This window comes from Drosophila takahashii, chromosome 3L (assembly GCF_030179915.1).
Source record: "Drosophila takahashii strain IR98-3 E-12201 chromosome 3L, DtakHiC1v2, whole genome shotgun sequence".
NCBI classification, from domain to species: domain Eukaryota; kingdom Metazoa; phylum Arthropoda; class Insecta; order Diptera; family Drosophilidae; genus Drosophila; species Drosophila takahashii.
This window is the reverse complement of record NC_091680.1, coordinates 26,181,452-26,199,307: the sequence shown is the minus strand read 5'-3', so window position 1 is coordinate 26,199,307 and position 17,856 is coordinate 26,181,452. Positions and strand designations below refer to the sequence as shown.

Here is a 17,856-nt window from a genome sequence, read left to right as displayed (position 1 = left end):
CCCGAATAAAAGCTTTACATTCGCAGACAGAAATCAAGGTAGGATTCAGGGGCATTAGCAATCTAGCAGGCAGCCCGTCACCACTTCAGCAGCCCGTGGAGCGAAAAAACGCAAAACAATTTTTGTTGAATGAAAATGTTTGCTTCAAAGTTGTTCCTTCCTTTCCCCATTTTCTGGGCTCTGGTGGAGAGTTCAGTTTATGAGCGGGTTATTTTGATTAATGTTCTTTCAACTGCTATCAGGCATGGTCGATGCAGAAAAAGAGCACGAGACCAAAACTCAGTAAAGTTGGCAAGAGCTTAGCGGATATACATAGATGTGTCAAGCGAAAAAGGAAAGAGCAGAGCAACAATTATTCGATGCTTATAGGGAGGTCGGTGGGTGGAGTGTATTGATTGAGGAAAACAAGTGAAAGGAGTCCCGGTTCATTGTCCACGATATCTTTTAACATCTTGAAGACATCTCTCTGGGAAAAGAATTTACTTTGGACCATCTGTCTGGAGCCGTTTTGGTTTGACATTTTTAATTACTTCTTAATATTTTATCCTAAGCAGAGATAATGCGACAAGATTTGTCATTTAAATTGTTAATGACCTTCTGGCCGAGTCTTTTAGGCCTGATAAGAGGCCTATTGGGCCTTTTTTCCCCGGGCTGCCATCGAGTTTTTTTCGGCCAGTCCATCCCAGCATTCGAATGTCCTTTGTGCATGTTTATTGACAAGCTGTAAATAATTTGGATTTGACATGATCCTGATTGCTTTGTCCTCAGGTCCCGCATAGCAATTTTCTTGGGTCTTATGACAAAAGTTTTACTGCAACGCGGATGGATGAAGGAAACTTCTACAAGAAATATGATAAGAATCGAGGAATCCGAATGCCTGAACTATACACAAATGCAGGGATAGGATACACAACAGTGAACACTCGACGCGAGCACCACAAGCGGCCCAAGCTAGCACTTATAGTTTTTTGCGGTGAATAGGCATGGCATTCGGCTGAAAAAAAATGTTTCAGCATAGCACCAAAACTAAAATCTTATTGGCTCTCATTGTTCCAGAAATTTAAGCGGTCTTACGGACAGTAAGACCGTTACTCGAAGAGTAAAAAAATTTATTGTATTCATGCAAAAGAATGTAACTGGTAGAATTACGCGTCTCCAACCCTATAAAGTATATATATTCTTGATCAGGATCAATAGCCGATGCGATCTAGCCATGTCCGTCTGTCTGTCCGTATAAACGCTAAGATCTCGGAAACTATAAAATCTGGAATGTTGGGATAAACCATGCAGATTTTTGGGGTTCCTACGCAGAGAAAGTTTGTTTCATGAAAATGCCCTGCCTTCTCTTTTGCCCGCATCGAAACTTGCTTCTTCTAAAGTCCTTTGAAATCGGTCAATGCTCTTTAAGAAAAACCTATTTTGTAACCTTATCTGATGAATTTCCCATTAATTAAAATACATAAACTGATCCACTGCACTAAAGTTATAATAGCCTCTGTAAATGAAATTATGGTTAACTTTGAGGCTTTTACCATTTATACATACATACAATTCTTAAAATTTTTGAAAACATTTCTCCGCAAACCGAAGCGTTGCAACCACATTAATACTGTTTGCCTTACATTTGTCTTCGCAGAAAAAAGTCAAGAAAGACACACGCATCGCACATTCCGTCCGCATTTCAACCGAGACGCATGTTCACGTAATTGGAGCCCAACTGGGAGCAAGTGGGTGAGACAGGCCAGGCGATGACAACATGCCATCGGCAGATCAGATCCTGTTTGTAAATGTCACCACAACGGTGGCGGCGGCGGCTCTAACCGCTGCGGCCGCCGTGGGCACCACGAAATCCGGAAGCGGCAATGCCGTCCGGACGTACACGGATTCCGACGCGGGCTTGGAAACGGAGACGTTGGCCAACATATCCGGTTCACTGGTGGAGGGCCTGACCACCGTGGCGGCGGCACTAAATACGTCTCCGGCGGATGCGGACTCCGTGGGAGAGTGCGACGGAGGCGCCGTGGAGGAGCTGCACGCCAGTGTCCTGGGCCTCCAACTGGCGGTGCCGGAGTGGGAGGTAGTAATCAAAATTTCTAGCTTTTTTAGTTCTCGAGATTTCAATGTTGATATAAAAATAATATGGACTAAAATTGCGGGACAAAAAAAATTCTGTACTTTCTTTAAATAAAACTTTTTCTACATTTTTATTAACTTTAAGTTCCTTTTATTTTAGTTTTTTTTCGAAAATGTCCGCTGTAAATTTTAAATTTTGGTCCGAAGTTTAAAGTAAATATATTCTTGATCAGTATTAATTAATTATTAATATTGCCATGCCCGTCTGTCTGTCCTTTTCAATACCGTTTGCGAGCTTAGTTAAAAAGCTAGCGATTTGAAACTTTTACAGTAGTCCTAACACATGTGTACACAGCGCCCCGATTAGACGTCAATTAGAACAATCGTATAAAATTTGCAAAAATTTAAGATATTTCGCGCAGTATAAAAGCTATTAACATGCATCTTTTTAAATCTTATTATTTTATGCATACCTTAATCGGGTTAAAAGCGTGTTCCGATAGGACGTCTATATCCTATAGCTTCCACAATAACAAACAATAGGGTTAAAAAATTTTAAGTTTTAATTTGTCCCATGTATATAAGTATTTTGTTGTTTATTATTTCATGTTTTGTATTTACATATGCTATCCTAGTCAAATTTTCATTTTTGAATTCTGCAAGGGCATTAAAACTTCGGCTTGCCGAAGTTGGCTTCCGTCCTCGTTTAGATTTAAAACTTGAGAAAGTTTACTTAACTCAAGTCTCCATTTTTTCTAGGCCATGTTGACCGCCCTGGTGCTCTCGGTCATCATCGTGCTGACTATCATCGGGAACATCCTGGTGATCCTAAGTGTGTTCACCTACAAGCCGCTGCGCATTGTCCAGAACTTCTTTATTGTGTCGTTGGCGGTGGCTGATCTCACAGTGGCGCTTCTGGTGCTGCCCTTCAACGTGGCCTACTCGATCCTGGGACGCTGGGAGTTCGGCATCCACCTGTGCAAGCTGTGGCTCACCTGCGACGTCCTCTGCTGCACCAGCTCCATCCTGAACCTGTGCGCCATCGCCCTGGACCGCTACTGGGCCATCACGGACCCAATCAACTACGCCCAGAAGCGGACGGTGGGCCGCGTCCTGCTGCTCATCTCCGGGGTGTGGCTACTGTCACTGCTGATCAGCAGTCCGCCGCTGATCGGCTGGAACGACTGGCCGGACGAGTTCACCAGCGCCACGCCCTGCGAGCTGACCTCGCAGCGCGGCTATGTCATCTACTCCTCGCTGGGCTCCTTCTTCATTCCCCTGGTCATCATGACGATCGTCTACATCGAGATTTTCGTGGCCACGCGGCGCCGCTTGCGGGAGCGAGCCAAGGCCGCCAAACTGAACACGATCGCGCTCAAGTCCGCAGAGCTGGAGCCTATTACCAACTCCTCACCTGCCGCCGCCTCCACATCCGGCTCCAAGTCGCGTCTCCTGACCAGCTGGCTGTGCTGCGGCAGGGATCGTCCCCAATTCGCTACGCCCATGATCCAAAACGACCAGGAAAGCATCAGCAGCGAGACACACCAGCCGCAGCAGACGCAGGATGGCTCCGATCCGCAACAGCAGCAACACGTGGTCGTGCTGGTCAAAAAGTCACGTCGCGCCAAGATTAAGGACTCGATAAAGCACGGCAAGGCGCGGGGCGGTCGCAAGTCGCAGTCCTCGTCCACCTGCGAGCCCCACGGCGAACAGCACCTCCTGCCCGCCGGCAGGACCAGCGGAGGCCACTCCGGCGGAGGAAAGTCCGATGCCGAAATCAGCACGGAGAGCGGGAGCGACCCCAAGGGTTGCATACAGGTTAGACAGCTTAAAAATCGGAAATATATTATTTATATTTATGTACCTAACCAGTTGTGGCGAGCAAAAGTATGTAACTGGTAGAAGGAATAGTTTCCCACCTTTATCAGGATCTCTAGCCGAGTCGATCCACCAATGCCCGTCTGTCTGTCCGTGTGAACGCTTTTATATTAAGATTTCTTAGCCTCTGAGAACAAGAATGAATGAAATTACCCATCAAAAAAACTACCTTTAACTGAGTAAGGGGTATCTATTAACATTCTCCTTTTCTTAATTGATTTTGTAATGCAACTCTGTTATACCTTGATTCTAGGTCTGTGTGACCCAGGCTGACGAGCAGACGTCTCTCAAACTCACCCCGCCGCAATCATCGACGGGAGCCGCCGCCGTCTCCGCCACTCCGCTGCAGAAGAAACCGAGTGGCGTGAACCAGTTCATTGAGGAGAAGCAGAAGATCTCGCTGTCCAAGGAGCGACGTGCAGCCCGCACCCTGGGCATCATCATGGGCGTGTTCGTCATCTGCTGGCTGCCCTTCTTTCTCATGTACGTCATCCTGCCCTTCTGCCAGAGCTGCTGCCCTACGAACAAGTTCAAGAACTTCATAACCTGGCTGGGCTACATCAACTCCGGCCTGAACCCGGTCATCTACACCATTTTCAACCTGGACTACCGGCGGGCCTTTAAGAGGCTGCTGGGTCTGAATTGAGGCAGACTGGTGGGGTGGGGCGGAAGGCCGGCGGACCTGGGCAGTGGGCGGGGGACACGGTTCGAGCGGGACAGCATTACTCAGAGTTTGTGCCAAACTTAAATAGTTGTTTAACCGATCTCAGTCGATAGCTGCACCCCAAATAATGAACCTTCGATTAGGAAACAGAATCGATCTTCTCTAGCACAAAGTTTTATATGCTGTAATATTGATTGTAGGTTTTTTTTATTTAAGGGCTAAAAAATTTTTGTAAATCAATACCTAATTTCATTTGTTTGATATTGCACTTTATTAATTCCATATTAAGTAAATCATTTTCGATTTTATTTAAGTGCGTCGAAAAATATCTTAATATCCTTTAGGTTTTTATTTTGCTGTTGTTTTCGTAACATTATTTTCAACACATTTATGTTTTAATTTCAGTTGGAGAAGTGCGCCTTTTTTAAGAATATATTGTCTGGAATCATTACATTTAAATCATCTTGCTGGGGGAAGCTAATGCGCCAAGCAAAGAAATTTCTGGCACACTCAAATAAATGTAAACTGTTCAATACTCATTCTAAAAAGGGGTTGTGCTGGGGTATAAGCGAATAAATATGCCTGCAGCCTTCCACGTCTAATAAGGAAATCATCAAAATTACATAGTAACGAAAGGCATACATACGATACATCATATATACGCAAGCTAAGTAACATCCCAAACGAGAAAAGCATCAAATTGAATTTAATATAATTAAATTAAAAGTTTAGGCACAAGATTTGTGTCAACTTTCGTGTTTCACCCTAAGCGTATGGAAAAAACCAAAAATGTGTTAGTTAAATAAAATCTGCGCTCAAAATATGTAAAACAAGTAAGCAAATACAAACTTCCAAGAAATAAAATATGTTTTCTAGGCATTACTTTAACGATTTGTATTTAAATGTAATTTAATTGTAGGTAAACAAAAAACTAAACTACTACACTTAATGCATACTTTGAAATACGCTTTGAACTATTTGTTAAATAATTTATTGAATCATTGTTTTTATGACAGAGCAACAATTGTGTTGAGTTGGCAGCTAAAAGCTTGCGCATCGAAACTTACTTAAGATAGATAAATGTTTAATTGCACTTTACGGAATGCAACAGAGTTAGCGAAATGGAGTACTATAAATCGATGTATAAATTAAAAAACATGCTATATCGTATATATCACAATTTATGTCTTTTAACGACGAAGTACGATAGTTTCACTAATTAACTTGTTTAACGAGCAAATGCAAGATAAGCATAAACGAAATAAACAAAAGACAGATTCGAATTAAAGTTATGAAAGAACATTTTCTTTTGAATTTGTGTTTGCATTAAAATTATCAATAAATTTTTATAATTGACTGGGGAGTAAGTGAATGTCTAAGCAATCCGGGGATAAACTTTAAAATGTTAAAAGCTAATTCTAGATAATAGCACGATGCAACAAAGTAATGCCTTTTAAATTTACCTCGATAAATGCTATATTGTTGAATTCGTTACGAATTCTCAAGTTAAACTGCGTTTTCCAAAAAGTGCCCCGACGCAAGGATTCTTAGCACAAGGACCCCAAAGGACCAACTCACCGGCAAAACGGATCGGATGGTTTGTTTTGATGTTAAAGTTTTTAAAAGATTCACTCTTTATCTTTTAAACATTCTAAAAAACATAAAAGTAACAGCTGCGGTCAAACTAGTAGTACTACATTTTGATATTCTCGTGCCTAAAATACCAAATATCTGAGTATTTTTTTTATCGACAAAACGGCCATCGCAAAATTTTCGAAATTATCAAGGCCCACTATAGATGATTTCTCTGCAGAAAAAAAATTACGAGTAACTGCAGTTAACAAAACCTGACCAATCTTTTGCCGCTCAGGTTTGTCACAGGAAGTAAGAGGCAACAAACCACCATATCGATAAGACTACCGAAGGATTGCAAAATAAACAATAAAATTATCCCAAAACAAGAAAAGAAGCTAGCTTCGGCAAGCCGAAGCTTATATACCCTTGCAGATCATTCTATTAATTTACAAATCGCAAAAATGTTAAATTTTCTATTATTTCACATTAATTTTTCGAACGTTTCTATGGCAGCTATATTATATAGTCGTTCGATCTTTTTAAAATTAAAATCAAAATTTGGAAATATTTAAAAATAATCATAGCCCAGAGTAGAAGAGAAGGTAATCAAAATCAACAAAGATATAATTTTTTTTCTAATAATTTCCATTTAATTTTTCGACCGTTCCTATGGCAGCTACATATATGATATAGTGATCCGATTTTTTAAATATTTAATTCGAAATTCAGAAATATATAAAAAATAATATTCCCAAAAGTAGAAGGTAATATTTGAAAAAACACCGAAACTAGAATTTTTTTAACGATTCCTTCCTATGGGAGCTATAAGATATAGTTGTTCGATCCGGTCAGTTCCGACATATATACTACCTGCAATAGAAAGAAGACTTTTGGGAAAGTTTCATCGCGATAGCTTCAAAACTGAGAGACTAGTTTGCGTAGAAACGGACGGACAGACGGACAGACGGACAGACGGACAGACGGACAGACGGACCGACGGACAGACGGACAGACGGACCGACGGACAGACGGACAGACGGACATGGCTAGATATACTCGTCTAGTGATGCTGATCAAGAATATATATACTTTATGGGGTCGGAAACGTCTCCATCACTGCGTTGCAAACTTCTGACTGAAATCAAAAGATCTAATATAAAAAGATCTAATGTGCTTTGCATAGCAATATATAATGCAAACAAAAGCTTAATAAAACATTCAAATCTTTATTCCAAATCCATGGTCAATACATTTGATTGTTCAAATCTCCTGCTTGCGGATTAGTATTTGAGAAATTATACCCATATCTCAGGTTTTGAAAAATGTCTTCCTCATGAAAAGCTTTCAACGCTTTCCTTTGTGTTTCCGTGTCTGCGCTGTTTCTCTAGCTGTTTTTGAATTTTCAGCAGAAAACACATGACAAAAATAAGATAATTTTTGTTAGCATGGAATATTTTGAATTTAAAAGCAAAGCACATCTGTTTTCGAAATATTAAATGCTGAATGCTAAATGCTGTCCCGTGCAGACAGGAAATAGCATTTTTTTGAATACCGAAAAAATACTACAGTATGTACATCAGTGAGGAAACGGCATAACACTAGTTTACAGCCAAAATATATAAACGCTGGGACCCATCGTTTGGGTCACTGATCACGATGAAAAAAATGAAAACAAGATAGAACGCTATAGTCGGGTTGGTGTCCCGACTATCTAATACCCGTCACTCAACTTAAGGTAGTGCGAACGCTGTACTTGGGTTGGTGTCTCGACTATCTAATATTCGAACCTCAGCTAAAGGGAGTGCGAGGGAGATAGATAATATCTATTAGATATATAAACAATTTTGATTGCGTATAACTTTTTAATGAATGGTCCGATTTATAGGTATAGGTATACACAACAAAATTGCATTTATACTTCTCGGAAATCTTTAAAGATGTGGACGCTGGATCCAGCGTCTGACAGTTCCAAAAAAGTTTTATTATTCCCTTGCAGAGGGTATTATGATTTCAGTCAGAAGTTTGCAACGCAGTGAAGGAGACGTTTCCGACCCCATAAAGTATATATATTCTTGATCAGCATCACTAGACGAGTCGATCTAGCCATGTCCGTCTATCCGTCTGTCCGTCCGTTTCTACGCAAACTAGTCTCTCAGTTTTCAAGCTAACGGGATAAAACTTTCCCAAAAGTCTTCTTTCTATTGCAGGTAGTATATAAGTCGGAACGAGCCGGATCGGACAACTATATCAAAAATTATATCTTGGGTGTTTTTGAACCTATAACATCCTACTTTTGGAAATGTCATTTTTTATCTAATTCTGAATTTCGAATAAAATTGTTTCAAAATCGGACGACTATATCATATAGCTGCCATAGGAACGATCGGAAAATTAATGGGAATATAATAGGAAATAAATTATTGCTTCGTTGGTTTTTATTGTATTCTCTTCTACTCTAGGATATAACTCTTTTCAAATATTTTCGAATTTCGATTTTAATTTTATCAAAATCGAACTACTATATCATATCAAATAAAAACACCTCTTAACGAGGTAAAAAACTAGTGACGACCGCACCTTCAACATACAAAAGTTCTGATATCAACATTTGTGATGAAAAATTATTACACTCGTCATTAAATAGACTTTCTAATATTTTCTCATTCGGCACGCTGCAATAGAAAATGCCTGTGAAGGGAAAAGGGCGGGCCGAATGAGAAAATATTAGAAAGTCTATTTAATGACGAGTGTAATAATTTTTCGTCACAAATCTTGATATCAGAACTTTTGTATGTTGAAGGTGCGTTCGTCACTAGTTTTTTACCTCGTTAAGAGGTGTTTTTATTTGATTAACATTTTTGCGATTTGTAAATTAATAGGAGTTATCTGCAAGTGTATATAAGCTTCGGCTGGCCGAAGGTAGCTTCCTTTCTTGTTTTTTGTTTGTTTTCATAGCTAGTTTTTATTAATTTTTTAATAATATTAATAAATATTTTTACCAGGGACCGTAAATAACAGTTATTTGAGATTTTTATTTTAAAAAGTCTACTGTGATATTTTGTTTTAAACGTCAAAAATAACGTTCTTTTTACTCTTGCCCACAAAGTATATGCATGTCAACAAATCTGGAAAGGAAATTAACTGTTATTTGCTCATGTCTATAAAGTTCATAAAAACCTGTTAAATTGTTAATTAAAACTTGTAAAAATCTCAGTAGTCCTATTAAAATAAAAGTCACAAATAACTGTTATTTTCGGTCCCTGATTTATACCCGTTACTCGTAGAGTAAAAAGGTATATTGTATTCGTGAAAAAAATTAAATAATGCTTCAGCTCATTGTTTTTTGGGTTTTTTTTTAATTATTTGTAGTTTGTTCTGTGCGGAAAAGCGTTCGCAAGCACACAAAGCAACCTGCTTACGAACGCTTTTTCGCTCATAACAAACTGCAAATAATTTAAAAAAAAGCCCAAAAAACAATGATCTGAAGCATTATTTAATTTTTTCCCGCCATCGATTTGATTTGTTCCCGCAGTCAACGTTTCAATTTTAACAGTCAAGAGGAAGAATTCAGAGTTGCACCGAGAAAACATCGCATAAAAGAGCCCGTCAAAGTCCGTCAAAATTGGATGGCGGACTAACTGGGAAATTTTCGGAACGACAAAACCTTACGGACCATCCGTTCAACGGATGGTAGATGGTGGATGGAGCTCTGTGGGAAGACCCTATAAGGGTCTTTGAATCAAGTATACATACATTACATGACACCATTTTGATCGGTTCTACATTTCTTACATTTTGGTTCATGTCTTAACACTCACTGGTTCAAAATTAAATTTGGCGGCCATTCTTTTAACTTTTTATCTTCACCCACTGTAAAGGGATTTTCTCAAAAACTGACGGCTTTATCTTCATAATATTTTCACTGAACTAGGTTAATACGATTCCAAATCTGCCTATATACCGTGCATGTTGATACAACGTCTGAGAATGGAAATGATTATGTTTGATTACATGGGGAGGGGGGGGGGTCTTGCACAATGATTACGTAATCATTTTATATACATTTTTAGATTTAAAGAATTTATTTAAAAACTTTTTTCCTTTAATTATATCTATAAACTTAGATAGGAAAGCAGAAAAAAAATTTGTAGTGGCTGGACGGCGAAAAAGAGAATGTTCAATCACACGAAGGACGCGAAGACCTGGAATGGCTTGACGAAGATAATTTCAGCGTAGACGAACCGAATGTGTCATACCAAACTTCATTTATAAACAATATTAAAGATTGGGTTGCATCTCCGTTTGAATCCACAGATTAAAACAAAAAAAATTTATTCTTGGGATTACGTAATCATTGGGGGGGGGGGGGGGTGTTTATTGAATGATTACGTTTGATCACCAGGGGGGGGAGACAGCCCCTAACCAGGTTTGCCTTGCATATTGGTAAACCGTCTGTAAGGGCAACAATCAACAAATTTGTTGGGACCCGATATGTTTGAAACCTATATAGATCGTTACATATTTTCATTCTAAACAATTTTGCAAAAAAATAGAACCCTTGTTCCAAATTCCATTGTTCCTCAATCGCCGCTAATATGACGTACATAATTTAAGCACAATCTAGTTTATAGTGTGGTTAGACGGGGCGCATCATCGACGAACGTTTACAAACTTACGAGTAATTGTAAGGGAATATAACGCTCGATTTTTATGACCGTGTCCTTAAAATTCTATTGATTTCATGTCGCATCTATAATGTAAACAGCTCGCATCATTTTTAAATATTTTAAAATGATTCTGATGATCTAAACCACTTTTACAAAATGTGTATATCTGTAAGTCTCTAATATTTCCTTTTATTCGGTAATATTCCACCAAATAAGAAAGAAGCTCATAAACCACATTTCTTCTACCCGACTTTTCTGCAAAAATTTAAAAGAAACGTGTGGTATTTTTTTTTGTAAGTCATGGGTCTTAAATTAGCCCTTTTTAAAAAAATGAGTTTGCAGCACTGGTCTTCTTGCGCGTCGTTCGCTTTCCAGCTAAGTTGCCGCATTTTTTATTTCACCAAAAGTTCTTGGACAATTAAGACAGATTAACTTTAATAATCATATTAACTTACAATATTCAATTTTCTTAAAGTTCTGGTCTATCGTCATTCAGTTGCACAAATGACAAGCATGGAAACCGACAACCTAAATAATCTGTCACAAGAACCGCGTGGACAAAAAGTTTTGACTTGTGAAAGCAATATGGTAGGTGTTACGTCCATTAAATATACATCACATTTGTATACCAGTTACTCAGAGAAAAAGGGTTTATTGTATTCGTGAGAAAGTATGTAACAGGTAGAAATAGGCGCGTCCGACCTTATATTATTTTCTTGATTGGGATCACTAGCAGAGTCTGTCCAGCCATGTCTGTCTGTCCGTCTTCCTACGAAGCCCAAGTTTGAAAAAAACAATAAAGGAAGTTAACTTCGGCAAGCCGAAAATAAATACCCATAGTTTAATGCTCATTCGATCGTCGCTGTTCCAGGAATTCCAGATACATATATTATTGCATATTTAAAACTGTCAAATATCAAAACTCTTACTTTCTACCAAGTTACAATGTTTTTTCTATTATTTTTTGGAATATTCCTATGGGAGCCATAAGATATAGTGCTCCGATCCGGAAGAAGACTTTTGGGAAAGTTTTAACGCGATAGCTTTAAAACTAAGAGACTAATTCACATAGAAATGGACAGACGGACATGGCTACAAGGACTCGGCTATCTGTGCTTATCATTCCCATTTGGTAGTGCTTATTAATAGCTATCGAAATGTAAAAGAAAATTGTAAAATAGGGCTATTCAATTAAAGTTATGAGCAAATAATGCATTTTCCGATAGAGGGCGTCTATTTTAAGGGACTGCTTTCTAAGCTGCTTAAATACATATCTTCATCTCTTTCACACTCATTTAGCTGAGTTTTTTATAGTCGAGGTAATCGACTTTATAGTTCTCTCTTGTTTCATATTGTATCTTAATCAAAACTGAAATGAATATTCTAGGCCACCAACGGATTCAACAAGGACAACAACTTGATTGATAAGTCTATTGAGGAGGATTATAGGAGGATTGAGGAGGATGTCGACAAAATGGTTAATATAAATTATGAGGTTTCAACCGATTCTACTCAACTTAAAAATGAATTAAGTGAATGCAAAATTCGAAACGCTTTCCTCGAAGCCTCTAATTCCGAACTTCAGAGACTTATAGCCGAATTAAAGTCCAACCTTTCAAAAAAAGGGACTGAATTAACGAAGTTTAAAACCAAATCCAACAAAAATAAAAATACTTTTAGAACTAAACTTTATGAATTTGAAAAAAGATCCAAGGAAGATTCAGCTAAGATCAATGAAATGTATAAAGTTAAGAAAGATTACAATCTTATCTTGGAAAATAATGGCAAACTGTAGCAGGATGGCTACGTAGTAGTATGTATGTATGTATAAGTTATTGTATTCCTTCTAGAACATTCCTGAATATTCTTAGAGTATGTTGTTGTTGTTGTAGAGCTTACTCTCTCTCTTGCGATCTCACCACACTCACTCTCTCAGAGAGTCGGGGGTTGGTTCGAGTCGTGAGCTGAGAGCGAAGTTAGTTGAATGCCAGCAGTGATCCTGACCAGATAAAACTTGTGAAATAAAATAATAATAAAACTATAAACTATTTTGTGTAAACATATATTCTACTGTGTGGTATTTCATTAATAGGGACATATATCATACCCCTACAAAATCAGAAGTGGGCCGATCACGTGCCAAACAAATTAAAAACTACAAGTTTAAAAACTAAGAAAGTGAAACAATTTAATAAAACAAAATGGATTTGAACAAAGTATCGATAAAACAATTAAAAATATGGTTAAGTGTATTAAAATGTTCAACGACTGGTTCAAAACAGGAGTTGATTTTACGTTTAAACAAATTACCGAGCGAAAAACGCAATAAGTTTAACGAAATGAAGGAGAACCGAGACGGCGAAAGAAGTAAAGGAGAAGACGGAGGCAAAGAGAAATTCCAAGAACGAGACGGCGATAGAAGTAACTGCAAAGACGGCGGCATCGAGAATTTCGAGGAAGAAGACGGCGGCAAAAGTAACAACGAAGACGGCGGTAAAGAGGATTACGAAGTAGAAGAAGGCGACGAAATTAATAGCGAAGATGGAGAAGGCAAGAACAAAGTTGGCGAAAAGAACGACAAAGGCGAAGACGGTGAAAAAGTTCGGGAATATATACGCGAAGATGGAGAAAACGAAAGCGAAGCTGGCGAGGAAACAAGAGGTGAAAGAAGCTACGAAAGAGACGGCAAGCAGAACAAAGGTGGAGGCAGAAATCGAAACTGTGCAGAAGTGAAGATGCAGAACCAAGCTGGAGAGAAAGAAAAGATGGAGAACAATTTTAATCAAAGTATAGACATTTCTTTGAGAATGGCTACGCAAGTGTTGTGTGAGTTTGCGGGCGAATCATGTGCGCGCAAATGGATCACTCGGATATATAATATCGCAAGCATCTACGGTATAACCGGAAATTATATAAAACTGTTGATGATTAGCAAAATTAAAGGCAAAGCTAATGTTTGGTTGCACGCAAATGCTGGGCGTGTTTTGTTACCATTGGAGGAATTAACGGCTGAGCTGATCGCAATGTTTGGCGAAAAATCATCAAAGCTGGAGATAAGGCGCAAATTTGAGCATCGCAAATGGAGTGCAGGCGAGACGTTCGGGAGTTATGTTGACGACAAGATAATGCTTGCTCAGGGCATTAATATTGATGGAGATGAAATGTTGAGCTGCATCATCGAAGGTATTACAAATCAAGGGCTGCGCAATCTGGCGCACATTCAAAGCTTTGTGGACGTTGGGCACATAAAGCGAGCATTTGCCGATGTTAGATTGCCGAAATCTGTTGGAAAACCGATGACATCATTGGACTTCAAGGACAAGAAGGAGACACGATGTTTCAATTGCAATGCCAAAGGGCATTGGGCGAACGAGTGCAGAAAGTCAAAACGGGAGAAAGGATCGTGCTATGCGTGCGGCGAGATGGGACATTTTGTGGCGACGTGTTTGAAGAGCAAAAATAAGAACACAGGAAATAATAATTATGTAAGATACGTTGAAATCAATTTTATGAATGATATTAATACCAAGTTAACTACAGAATGTCTCATAGATACAGGGAGCCCGATTTCATTTATTAAAATATCAAAAGTACCAGAAAATGTTTGCAAATTACCAGTTTTAAGTTTATATCATGGATTAAATAAGAGTTACTTAGAAACCTATGGCAAAATATTGTGTTATGTTATGAAGAATTTAAATAAAATTCATTTTCATTTAGTTATTGTGGCAAACAAATCTATGAGTCATGATGTAGTCCTTGGAAGAGATTTTATGGAAGCATGTAATATTAATTTAAACCTCGACACTTTGAAAATGGTTACGGTTGAGAACATTGAAAACCCTCCAAATGTTAGTGATATTGTTAGAAATGTTAAAGAAGAAAATCAGATTGTTAGTGATATTGTTAGTCATGAAAACCAGATAGTTAGCAATGTTAGTGATAAAATTAGCGACAATAGGCAGATGATTAGAAATGTTAGTAAAGTTACAGATAAAGAAATAGTTAGGAATAGCAATGAAATAGATCTAGTGGCAAGGGAATTGTTTAATATTAATATTACAGATGAAAGTCCAGATTACAAAATTGGCAATGAAGTGAATTATAATGTTAGGCGTCATTTTATTAAAATGGTAGAAAGCTGTTATGTAAATAAGCAAAGACCAAAGGAACCCGAAGTTAGATGTGAAATAAAATTAAGATTAGAGAATTCTAAACCTTTTAGTTGTTCGCCCAGACGTTTAGCTTATACAGAAAAAGAAAAGTTACAGGTTATATTAGATGAATACTTAAACGAGGGAATTATAAGACCAAGTCAATCGGAGTACGCATCTCCAATAGTGTTAGTAAAAAAGAAAACAGGCGACTTACGACTATGTGTGGATTATCGAAAACTTAATAAGACAATGGTTAAAGATAACTATCCTTTACCTTTAATTGACGATTTGTTAGACACTTTAGTAAATAAAACAATATTTTCGAAATTAGATTTAAAACATGGCTACTTTCATGTATTTGTGGATAAGGACTCAATAAAATATACTTCATTTATGACGCCATTAGGACAATTTGAATTTATGCGAATGCCAATGGGGCTTAAAAACGCTCCTGCGGTGTTTCAGAGATTTATTAATACAATTTTTGCGGACATGATTAGGGATGGTAAGGTAGTAATATATATGGACGACATTATGATCGCCAGTAAAGAGATACAGGAACATTTAAATGTTCTTAGGGAAGTTTTTGATCGTTTAGCAAGAAACAAACTAGAATTGAGAATGGACAAATGTGAGTTTTTACAAGCAAGTGTACAATATTTAGGTTTTTTAGTAACCAGCAAGGGAATACAAGCTAATGATAAAGGAATAGAAGCTGTTAGAGATTTCCCTGTTCCGGATAAAGTACATGGTGTTAGAAGCTTTTTAGGTTTATGTTCGTATTTTAGGAGATTCATTAAGAATTTTTCGATGATCGCAAAACCATTATATGATTTGTTAAAGAAAGATAAAGAGTTTGCATTTGAAGAAAGGGAACTACAATGTTTTGAGATGCTTAAGAAAATGTTAGTTGAAGCGCCAGTGTTAGGATTATATTATTATAAAGACGAGATAGAATTGCATACAGATGCAAGCGCACAAGGTTTTGGAGCGGTCTTACTACAAAGGAAAGAGGATAAAAAGTTGCACCCTATTTTTTATTTTTCAAAGGCCACAACAAAAGACGAGGCAAAATATCACAGTTTTGAACTTGAAACGTTAGCAATAATTTATGCTCTACGAAGATTTAGAATTTATGTGCAGGGTAGACGATTTAGAATAGTTACTGATTGTAACTCACTGACGTTAACATTAAATAGGATTGAGTTAAACCCTCGAATTGCACGATGGGCATTAGAATTGCTTGAGTATGACTTTGAGTTAGTTCATAAATCGGGAAAACTTATGCAACACGTAGACGCGTTAAGTAGGAATACGAATATACTGGTAGTAGAAACGAATAGTTTTGAAGACAATTTAATTATTTGTCAAGCGAAAGATGAAAAGTTGAAAGATGTTAGGAAAAAGTTAGAAAAAGAGGAAGATAAAATGTTTGAGATGAGAAATGGAGTTATTTATAGAAAATCAAATGATGGGAAATTGTTATTCTGTGTGCCAGGAGAAATGGAGGACAAGATATTATACAAATATCACAATGAATTAGGTCATTTAGGACGAGACAAGGTTATGGATGCTATTGTTAGGACGTATTGGTTTCCGAATATGAAAGAAAAAGTTGTTAGACATATTGATAATTGTTTGAGATGTGTGGCATATTCGCCAAAGTCAGGAAAAGGGGAAGGAATGTTGCACAGCATACCAAAAGGAAATGTGCCATTCGAAATTATACATATCGATCATTACGGACCGGTTGATAATGGAAGATCAAAGAAACATTTGTTTGTGGTGATAGACGGTTTTACTAAATACGTTAGGCTATATGCAACAAAGACGACGAACACAAAAGAAGTTATTATAGCAATGAAAGATTATTTTAGGTCGTACAGCAGGCCAACATGTATCGTTTCGGACAGAGGAAGCTGTTTTACATCGGAAGAGTTTGGAAGATTTGTCGAAGAATATAATATTAGGCACGTAAAAATTGCGACTGGGTCACCTCAGGCCAATGGGCAGGTGGAAAGAATTAATAGAATAATTGGGCCAATGATAGCTAAATTAGCAGATCCGGAAAAAGGACTGCATTGGGATACAGTTGTTGAGGACGTTGAATTTTCATTGAACAATACAAAGCAAAGAAGCATTGCACAAATGCCGAGTAAAATGTTGTTTGGAATCGAACAGAAAGGAAAAGTTATTGATGAATTGAGGCAAAAGTTAGAAGAATTAGATAATGTTAGTGATGTTAGAGATTTAGACAAAATTAGGAAAAATGGAGTGGAATCGCAAATCAAATTACAAAATGACAACGAAAGAAGATACAATGAAAAAAGGAAGGATAGTTTAGAGTACAAAGTTGGAGATTATATTATGGTGAAAAATTTCGATAATGCAGTAGGAGTCGCAAGGAAGCTAATACCGAAACACAAGGGTCCTTATGTTATAGATAAAGTTTTGAGAAATGATAGGTATGTAATAAAAGATGTGGAAGGTTTTCAATTGTCGCGTTGCCCTTATCAAGGAGTCTGGAGTAGTCAAAATATTAAGCATTGGATTGGTAAACGAAAATAGCTGTAAATATATCCAAAGAATTGTAAATCTAAAGACTGATAGTATGTAAGATAATTTTAGATGAAATCAATTGTAAATTAAACCAAGATCAGGGGATCTTGAAATGTCAGGACGGCCGAATTGTAGCAGGATGGCTACGTAGTAGTATGTATGTATGTATAAGTTATTGTATTCCTTCTAGAACATTCCTGAATATTCTTAGAGTATGTTGTTGTTGTTGTAGAGCTTACTCTCTCTCTTGCGATCTCACCACACTCACTCTCTCAGAGAGTCG

The 17,856-nt window shown here is 37.7% G+C and overlaps 1 protein-coding gene across 7 annotated transcripts in view; it reads left to right on the top strand.

Moving 5' to 3' along the window:
• The window catches only part of Oct-TyrR (Octopamine-Tyramine receptor), a 34,862-nt gene extending 28,933 nt beyond the window's left edge, over window positions 1–5,929 (top strand). For 5 of the 7 annotated variants that reach the window (XM_017150285.3, XM_070215516.1, XM_017150286.3 and 2 more), the window contains 3 exons: window positions 1,637–2,077; window positions 2,833–3,891; window positions 4,205–5,929. In XM_017150285.3, the coding sequence (XP_017005774.2) occupies window positions 1,757–2,077; window positions 2,833–3,891; window positions 4,205–4,597 (1,773 nt within the window). In that variant the 5' untranslated portion in view covers window positions 1,637–1,756 and the 3' untranslated portion in view covers window positions 4,598–5,929. Of the gene's footprint in view, window positions 1–1,636; window positions 2,078–2,832; window positions 3,892–3,945; window positions 4,138–4,204 lie in introns of all 7 variants that reach the window. The other 2 variants (XR_011418698.1, XR_011418697.1) reach the window with 2 other exon arrangements.
• Window positions 5,930–17,856: the final 11,927 nt, after the last annotated feature.